Genomic DNA, 10,268 nt, shown 5'->3' with positions numbered 1-10,268 from the left:
TATATATATATATACATGTAGAGAGAGAGAGAGAGAGAGAGAGAGAGAGTGAGAGGGACAATGTGGCTATTTCTCAAAGCAGAGATTTGTGTGTGTGTATGTGTGTATGTGTGTATATGTGAGTGTATGTGTGTGTTTGTGTGAGTATGTGTGTATATATATGTGTGTGTATATATATATGTGCATGTGCATGTGTGTATGTATATATGTGTATGTGTGTGTATGTGTGTATGTGTGTATATGTGTATATATGTATATGTGTGTTTGTGTATATATGTGTATGTGTGCATGTGCATATATATATATATGTATATATATGAAAGTATGTGTGAGAGAGGCAAGCAATTTGGATACAACACTTCTGTGGAAGCCTCCATTGAGGGATAATGTGGCTATTTTTCAAAGCAGAGATTTGTGTGTGTGTGTGTGTGTGTATGTGTGTATGTGTGCATATGTGTGTGTATGTGTGTATTTGTGTTGTATGTGTGTATATATGTGTGTGTGTGTGTATATATGTGTATGTGCATGTGCATGTGTGTATGTATATATGTGTATGTGTGTGTATGTGTGTATGTGTGTATATGTGTATATATGTATATTGTGTTTGTGTATATATGTGTGTGTGTGCATGTGCATATATATATATATATATATATGTATATGAAAGTATGTGTGAGAGAGGCAAGCAATTTGGATACAACACTTCTGTGGAAGCCTCCATTGAGGGATAATGTGGCTATTTTTCAAAGCAGAGATTTGTGTGTGTGTGTGTGTGTGTGTGTGTGTGTATGTGTGTATGTGTGTATATGTGTGTGTATGTGTGTATTTGTGTTGTATGTGTGTATATATGTGTGTGTATATATATGTGTATGTGCATGTGCATGTGTGTATGTATATATGTGTATGTGTGTGTATATATATGTGTGTATTTGTGTGTGTATGTGTGTATATATGTGTGTGTATATATATGTGTATGTGCATGTGCATGTATGTATGTATATATGTGTATGTGTGTGTATATATATGTGTATTTGTGTATGTATGTATATGTGTGTCTGTGTGTATGTGTGTGTATATGTGTGTGTGTATATATATGTGCATGTGCATGTGTGTGTGTATGTATATATGTGTGTATATATGTGTGTATGTGCATGTGTATGTGTATGTGTGTGTATGTGTGTATGTATATGCTGTGTGTATGAATGCATGTGTGTGTGAAGATTTGTTGTTGTTTTCAGCCCTCTTGTTTTAACCAGCTAGAGTGTGATATACAATTACCTATTTTTCCTTCCCAGCACCTTTTCTTTTTCTGTTGGCTAAGCTGAAGAGCTTGATTTAAACCCTGGTCTTTGCTACTCTGCTAGTCTAACACTGCTTGTCCGCACTTCTCATCTGTGAAACTGCAAACCACACCAGGGTCTGTCTCCCAGAAAAAAAGAGGAAAACTCGACTGAACAAGCCAATGGAAAGATACAATATAAGTTTAGAATCCTGTGATATTCTTTTTCAGAAGCTTCTAATCCTGGTTTCACATAAAGCATGAACCTCAGACATTGGGAATAAGCATGTGTTTGTGAGCACAGGGCATTGTGGGATGTTGTCAACCCAGAGAACTCATCTTACAGTACAACCCATGCTATTATAAACCCACTTTTCAACAAGTGTCTAGTTCTTTTTTACCCTTGATGGCTGAGCAAAACAGGGTTGCAAAGATTTTTTTTATTAGATTTTTTGATAATGCTTAGTCTTATGGTGTGGGGCATGCACCTCATCAAGAAGTTTGTGAGAATTCTGTAGCCCACAAGACATTCTGAAGCAAGTTATAGGGGTAGAGCTTGGGTCTCTGCTTCAGCCTGGCATGTGGGAGTTTCTGAGCCCTGAGGAACACTGCTCTGGAGTGGCCTCAGAATGTTCAGGATTCACGTAATCAACTCTCACTGAAGTGTAGGTTACTATTCTATTTTGTGTATCATTCAGCTCTTTTAGTGACATTGCAGTGGATAAAGGAAATACTGACTTGTACCATAGTGAGCCTCTCTTTGGAAAGTGTGCTGGGCTTTAATGATAATGTTTTTTCCCCTGGTGGGAGAAGGTTATGAAAATTGCATGTCTGTCCTTCTTACCTGTTGAGCGTTTGTGACTAATGGGTTTATTAAAATGAAAGAGACCTGGCTACTCAGCTTTTGGAGGGCAGATGGTCCATCTTCTCAACAGCCAGCTCTAAGGGATTCAACACCCTCATCTGGCTTCCAAGGTAATCTAGATATACCATGGCATTCTCTCACACAAACAACACATGCCTTCTCATCCTCTCTCTCCCTCTCCCTCTTCCCCTCCCCCCTCTCTCCCCCCTCAAATTCTGATAATGACATAATTCATAACATAATCATAAGAATTCAAACTTTCTGATACTACTACCACAATAAAATGACGAAGACACTAACTGTGAGGATTTGCAAATTCAGCAAAAGGGAAAAATCATCAAATTTTGGGTATAAAAGTTCTGTCCCATAACGTAGCACAGAAATATGGCATAGACAATGAATATGATAGCATTTCTGTTCAATACAGCATACACGTGAGATAAATAAAAGACTTAACAGAGGTCTTGGGTGAATGTTTCTTTCATCAAGGTGTGAGTGTGGACCCAAAGACTGGTGAGGTGGTATTTACTCCCACTACTGTACTATTCCACAAATAAGATAACCTTTCTCTTTCAAGCTATTATGCCGGTTGTAAAATAAACAAATAAAATCAACCACAGAGAAGAAAACAATGAAAGAAAACTAATCCAGAGAAGGAGGAGACAAAATGCAAAGACAGAGACTCCACAGTTACCAAAGTTTATGACCTGGAGAAAAGAAGACAGGGCAGTGCCAGATGGACCCACATCTAAGAAGTGATGGTGCAGTCACATCTCCCCAGACCCTTCCCCTGTGAGGTGAGAGCCCAACTTGTTCACCATGTGACAGTCACTGAATTTTGCAGATCTTCTTTTATGGTGAATTAGGATGCTTTTAACCCAGTTTTTTTCCAACTAGAGATCCTAGGGCCACAATTCTCAGAAGTTTCTTTTGGGGAAAAAAGAAAAAAAATGCTCTTTTAGGGGGTCCCTTAAAGGGACCGATAGCTTCCACGCTGTTCATTCTTTTCAATTCATTTGACCTTGGCACTCAATTGTATACAATACCTTCCAGAGAGCCCTTTCTGTGAAGTTTTCTTTTATGAAATGAGATTGGGCCACTAGAAACAATGGGTTTTGAAATTAGCTCTGAATGCTGAAACTTTGTCCAGCAGATATATTATGATGCCCATTTCTGCTTCCATAAAAGGTCCTGTTCTCTTCAATACACCTTCCTAATGCAAAGGTTTATAATGCAAAAATACTTACAAGTAAATTTGGCCTTCATATTTCTAGTTAAAAATATTTGAAATAACTGAAAGAGCACTGAAGAACTTCCATGGCTCAGGTAAAGTGTGCCTTCCTCTCAGCTCCTTCTTATGCACAGATTTTAGTGCATACAATTGAGTAAATCATCTGCTTGAATGAATTATCAGCTTATGAGGTTTTCACATTGACCTCCATTGGTCTCCTGGGGTCTTTGAGTACTTGTAAATTCACTACAAAGCTACATTTGAATTTTCTCTCTCTCTCTTTTTTTTAAATATAATTCATTCTGTTTTTTCTTTCCACCCAGCATGAATAATCAAGAATTCATGGTATTATGGATTTTTAAATGTCAGGGATTGTAAAGCTGTCCTGCCTATTACAGTAAGACTTCATTAGAGGCTATCATGTATTCAAAGTAGTGTGTAATTCAAAGCAGCTGCGTACCCCAGCGTCTCTCTTCCAGATGTACTATTGTCCTCTAAATAAAAACATTATACAAGCCAAGAACTCTATAGCTTCGAGCCTTGTTTCTAGATACCCAGAGTCTTGACAACTATGTCCCAATAAAGTTATTGCATTCTATTGCCATGGAAACAATAGCAGCAGCAGCAGCAGCAGCAGCAGCAACAACAACAACAACAACAACAATGTGCACTTTCCCACTAATCCACGTATTCTTCAGGGCACTGGCTTCTAGTCAAGTAGTGATTTTTCAGGCCTGGGTCATATATCAACTTTCCTACAGCCTTATAGGTTAGCATTGCTCTTCAGAAATATGTCAAAATCACAGGTCTTTCTTTATATTGAAATGTTTTGGTTCACAGTAGGTCTTTTTCCACGGGGGCAAAACATTCAAGTGTGAGTCTGAGTTACTTCAATATTTCCTTCTTTTATTCATGAAAACAAATATATTATTCTTAAAGATGGTGCATATCCACTGGGATGTAATCTTTTAATAGTTGCGTGTCATAAGTAGTGATAGTTTTAAAATAAGAAAATCAAGCTTCCATTGCTTTTCCTAGAGATGTTATGAGTAAGACAAATGACTATGGAAACATGAAACATAAATTATGTACTGTAAAGGATCAGGACAGGAGAAAACTTCATAAAAATATTATGTTAGCCCATAGTAGCCAAGGACAAACTTAAACCAAGATGAAAATGAAAGCTAATTTCGCACCCTTCTGTCTCCAAATGATGCGTTTCTGTCACTCTGGACTTCTTTTCTCATCCCTAATTTTGTGAATCACTTTTTACAGAAGGAATGATAAAGTTCACCTTTTCATAGACTCTCACATGTCAGAGGAAAAACTTATAAGCCCCAAGCTTATGGTTTTGGCACACTGACCTCCTGGAGCTGAAAGAGGAGAACAGAGGTTAGCAGAAAGTGTCTTTAGGACCAGTGCCATCCATCATCAGGGAAGTAATCAGAGGGGGACCACCGCAGCTAAATTTCAGATATCCTAGGTTTAGAACAATACATGATTTTAATCAGGTGAGTTCCAAGGAGCAAATAGCCCTCTGAGGCTGTGACTCAGCCTGCGTAAGCACTTGCTCAGAGAGCCTGACAGAGCAGTGGGCACTCCGTAGACAGAGCACAGGCACCTGATCTCCTACAAAACCTGTGACATCTTTTGGTAGAGAGAAGCACAGCATCTTTTGCCTACATCAGCGCAGGTCACCAAGTGAAGGGTGTGTCAGGATAGTGGTGCTGATGAAGAGAGAGAAGCACACAGATGCTTCATCACCTCTTGGAGTCCTACCTCTTTACATCCAAAAACAAAAACAAAAACAAAAACAAAAACAAAACAAAACAAGACAAAAAAAAACCCCAGTGTCTACATTTGATGAATAAGTCATTAAGACGGTTTGTAGGATGCTAAGGGATTCCTTTTCCTATCAGGGCACATAGCCCTGTATATATGTTCCAAGAAGCAATTCATTATTTCAAGGGAGTGTCTGGCCTGCTACAGAGTTTATCATGGGATAGTATAAGACATAGTGAGGCTGATAGTGGACATTGAAATTATAATGAGTAGAAAGAGCAAGAGCCCAAACAGTAAATTGTTCTTACCCAGGACTTAGTCTAAAATCAGTAGCTAAACAATATGTGTGAGACAGAAATCCAATTTTACCTTCAAAAGTTGTGATGCGTGCTAAAAATAAAATCTGTTGACACAAAAATGGCTTGTCACTTGGATACCTCAACTATTCTCTGGGAACATAAGCAAATAGAAATATCGAAGCCGGGATGATCTAAATATCTTCCTTACTGCCACCTGCTTTGCCCACCCATCTGCTTCCTTCCAGGCCATGTTGGTCCCACAGTGCTCTTTTGCTCAGCTCTGCCCTCAGATATGCATTCATGTAAACAGATGGGTCACTGGTGTCAGGGCTATTAGAGCGGTCTCTTCAAGTGGCTAGGATGCTAAGCACCAGGCAGGATTGTTCTTTTGGTCCTAAGGAGAGGACAGCTCTTTTCAGATCCTGCCCGTGGATCTATGAAGCAAGTGAAATTTGGCTTAGCTCAGCTTCTAGCTCAAGCCTTCTCTGCATTAAAAGCATAATTCACATTTATTGTAAAGGGTATCATGTCCGTAGGCTCCAGAGTGAATTCACAGTGGCTAGCAAGGGCTTTCCTTGATGGATATTCCCCCTTCTCCTCCCTCAGTCCTAACGACTGAGGTCAGGAGAAAATTTATCTAGTGATTTGGACAGAATGGAGAGAGCACTGGAGACAGCCTCGACCCTTGACATTCCTGACTGTTCTTCAACCCAAGTCTGGAAGGCAGACTTTTCAATCACCTTTCCTTTAATCCTGAAGGTAATGTACACAAACCCTAGTGCATTCTTAAAGCAGGTCAACAGTGAGTGTCCAGAAATTTTGCCCTCAAGCTGTTAGAGTAAGCTGTTCACTTCAGCTCAGGAGCTGGCAGGGTTGGGGTGGGGTGGCGTTAAGCCACGAATTTCAGCCTCAAGGATCTGTGCTGAAAAAAACGGGAAGATGAGATTTTCATCGCTGATACTAAGAGGTGTTTACTCCCCACCGGCGGTCTCTTTCCAAGCTAACTGCCCAGCTTGGACCACTCAAGACTTATTTGCCCAGATGGGTTAGAAATAATCTAAACACCCAGGCACCTGGTTTTGTTTGTGCGTTTGCCACTAGGGGACTATCAAGAAGAAAGTGTCAGATATAGTAACACAAAGGTCGCCGAGTTAAGAGTGAGTTCTGTGTCTGGAGAAGTGCCTGCTGAGCGCGCTTTTCTCTCAGGGCCCAGGGTTGGCACAAAATGACATTCACTTCCTTCTAAACGCTGCCAAAGCCCGTCGGAGGAAATTTCCTCCGAGCAGTTTAATCTCCGTAGGGGTGCTCGGAAGAAGGCTTCTGGACACTGGGTGTCGTCCCTTGGCCTCTTTCCTGCAGCACCTCTAACTAAGCCCGGCCACTCTTCCAGCTTTCCTTCCACTTTCCCCTCTCTGCTGGGCTTAAACTGGGCTTATCCGGAACGCCCCTGGAGAATTCCGAGAGCCAGAGGGGACCGGAGGGCAGCATAGGGAAAGGTCCCTACTGTGTACCATGGGCGACAGCGGAGTGACACGGCGGGAGGGGCCGTCCTCTGCACCCCGAGGAGGGATAGGCTCCCTCTCCTCCCCACTCACCTGCGGCTGCCGCTCTGAAGCTGCGGACGGTGTTACCGCCGCGCAGGGGCTGGGGACCCGAGAGCTGTGAGCCTGGTGTCCGGGTAGCCTGGACTCTGCTACTGCCGCTGTACCTGTCGTAGAGCCACAGCATATGCTCCGACACCTTGTCGTGCGGCCGCAGGTCCGGGCTCGGGCCACCACCTGTCGTGCGGTCGCTTGGTGCAACCCCGCGGAGTCCCGGGAGGTTCAAGTTTGGTCTCTGTCCCAGTGCCAGGTTCAGGCAGAAGCAACCTAGCCACAGACACAGCAGCCCGCGCGCTCGGGCCATAACGAAGTCCTGCAGTCGTGCCGAGTTACTTTGGGTCGCCTGGGACACCGGCAGAGCCGGGGTGGCGCTCCGGCTGCGGAGCGGGCGCTGGGAGCTAGGCACAGCTGGAGCGGGGCCGCGAGGGTCGGCAGGTGGGCTCTGGATGGCAGCCGCGCCCGCTCCTTTCCCTTCGCCGGCCTGACGGAGGGCGGAAGGTCTAGGCGAGCGCAACCGAGTTGTCAAGCACAGGCTCTCCCTTCAACGCCACCTGAGACTGGGAACACCCGACCCGGCGGCCGCTAAGGGGATCTGGATCTGCGCTCCACCAGCCTGGGACGCGCGCCGGGGCGGGGTGTGCGCGGTCGCAGCCAGCTGAGTTCTCAGAGGACGTGGTGTGTGTGTGTGTGTGTGTGTGTGTGTGTGTGTGTGTGTGTACGGAGGGAGGGAGAGAGAGAGAGAGAGAGAGAGAGAGAGAGAGAGAGAGAGAGAGAGAGAGAGAGAAAGAGAGAAAGAGAGACAGAGAGACACAGAGACAGAGAGACAGAGAGACAGAGAGACAGAGAGAGAGAGACAGAGGGACAAAAAGAGACAGAGAGAGACAGGGAGACAGAGCGAACCAACAGAGAGACAGAGACAGAGAGACACTGGTTCTGTTCCTTCTTGCCCTGATCTGATCTGCCCTGTCCGCCTGCAGCTGAGTTCTCCCTCTTGCCTCTAGCTCACCCTCCTAAGGCAGCTGGGACAGGACTACCTCCAGAAGAGAGAGAAGCCTGGAGCGAAGTAACTAGGGAACCAGAAGGGTAGGGAGAGATGAGGGAGGGCACATGGGGAGGGGCAGGTGGATGATGGAGGGGAGGGGAGAATGGAGGAAGAGTAGGAGGGACTTTTTTAAAAATCCAAGCACAGTGGCTACATCCCTGTTAGCAAAAAGGCAGAGGCAAATAGAAGAGCTCCTTCCTTTTTTTTTGTATTTGTTTTTGTTCCCTTTGTTTGTTGTGGAGGTTTTGGCTAGTAGTACTTTGTATTCCAATTCCAAATAAAATCAGCACTATATGAACACCACACTTGGCTCCTTTCCTGGGACTCTTGGGAGGGCTGTGGACCCAGACACCTGCACTGTCCTCCTAGAGCTTATCCATCACAGCTTTTCTTTTTCACCTACATTCGCATCTTCTTCTGAGGAGATAAAAAAACAAAATAAAGTTGCACCCCAATGTTAAAGATAAGCTAACTACACAAGCCGGCTCGCACTGTGTCAGACCCTCTCTCAATAGGTTTCCTTGAAGACAGCTGATGTGAGAGTGAGTCGCAGCCTTTCAGGAAGAACCTGGCGTGCAGACTTGAATGTAACTAATTCTGAGGTCCAAGCTATCCCAGTACCTTAGGGTGTCAAAGAGATATTAAACTGTTAGCCAGCACTGTGGCTGCAAATATAGCCTAGGTACTTGTCACCCCATATCCAGACACGGTTTTACTGTGTAGCCAAGGCTGGCCTTGAACTCAGACTCTTGCTGCTTCAGCCTCCCCGGCATTTAGGATTACAGGCTTATATCGCATTGTGCATTGTTTTCAAAGAAACCTTCAAACAAAGCTCATGTTGCAGACTAAAAGATTGAGAGAAAAGGTGATGCCTGGCAGGTGGCAGAACTGGACTCCAAACCCAGGGAGCCCGGCTTTACTCCAGGATCTCTGTACTCTTAAGAATGGCAGTAGCACTTAAGTTGGCTTGAACAGACTATGGCTCTCCCGTGGTTCTTGGAACTAGGACTCTTAATCAGTGTCCCTTTCAGAAAACTGTCCCATCTCTGGGGCACTGACACTTTTGAAAAGAAATAGGCTCACAGTCACAAGGGGCCTTCAAAGTTTAGTTCCTCCTTTATTGGGGAGTAATAATAAATTGTTCTAGAGTTTTGTTGGAATAATACTAGGAACCAGTCCTCAGTGAGTGGCACATGTCTAGTCTTTAGTAGAGACTCAATCCTTTTTATGCCAAATTATCCCAAATGTATCCCAAATGCAGACCACGGTCTCCCCACTCAGTCACTTCTTAACCCAATGTTCTGCTGTTTGAATTCTGCCCTTAGCCACCCCAGGAACAGCTCTACAGATAATAACATAGTCTTTAAGAGTGGTCCAGAGGCTCCAATGAGATCTTGTGGGTGAGCTTCGCCTGGCATAGAACACATAATAGCTTTTGTGATTAATAATAAAAACCTAATTGCGAAATTCAATAGGCACTGGGAGCTAACCCCTTCATTTCCCCCGTGAGCCTTTGTGTTCCCTCCCCTTTCTGCTCTTTCTCAGTTGTATGAAATGTTTCCGAAGCTTCATGTTCTGTCTCGAAGCAAAGCCAGATGAAGAGGAAAATTCTTCACTCTTCCTGCTTAAGGTGGTCACTGTGACCCATCAGTATATAGTTTCTTGAAGCGAGAGCCCTTAGTATGAAAAGTCTATCCTCTTTCTCTTGGTATCTCCAAGGAACCTCATGCCTTTAACTCTGGTTCACATTTCCACTGTACAATTTGTTGCCCTATAATCTAGACAGTTCTTTTAATTTGTAGGGAGCAAGGGCACAGGGCCTGGAAATGACTGCATACCTGCATGCCTTCACCCCTTGCCAACTGAGTAAACCTTCACTTCTCTGTGCTTGTGTTTTCTCCTTAGGTCTAATAGGCTACTGCAATCCTAGGACCCAGGCAGTACAGTATTAGAGGAATTGTACATTGGAAGCCAGTAAAGGCTATATATATGATTTCAAAGTCACCCTAGTCTACATAGCAAGACTAAGACCCTTCCAGTGGAGAGGGAAAATGGAGGGAGGGAGCAAGGGAGGCCAGGAAGGGATAAGGAAGTTGGTGATAGGGAGGTGGAATATTAACATAGTTCCCAAAATATTTTAATTGCCTAGGAAGAGTTGGCAGAGATCGA

General features: G+C 43.9%; 1 protein-coding gene across 1 annotated transcript in view; it reads right to left on the bottom strand.

Moving 5' to 3' along the window:
• Nucleotides 1-7,771, bottom strand: part of Bmp3 (bone morphogenetic protein 3) — a 26,628-nt gene extending 18,857 nt beyond the window's left edge. The window contains exon 1 of the mRNA XM_031336904.1: nt 7,052-7,771. Coding sequence (XP_031192764.1) covers nt 7,052-7,361 — 310 coding nt within the window. The 5' untranslated portion in view covers nt 7,362-7,771. The remainder of the gene's footprint in view (nt 1-7,051) is intronic.
• Nucleotides 7,772-10,268: the final 2,497 nt, after the last annotated feature.

This window comes from Mastomys coucha, unplaced genomic scaffold, assembly GCF_008632895.1.
Source record: "Mastomys coucha isolate ucsf_1 unplaced genomic scaffold, UCSF_Mcou_1 pScaffold22, whole genome shotgun sequence".
In the NCBI taxonomy this organism is placed as follows: Eukaryota; Metazoa; Chordata; class Mammalia; order Rodentia; family Muridae; genus Mastomys; species Mastomys coucha.
This window is presented reverse-complemented; position numbering and strand designations above follow the sequence as displayed.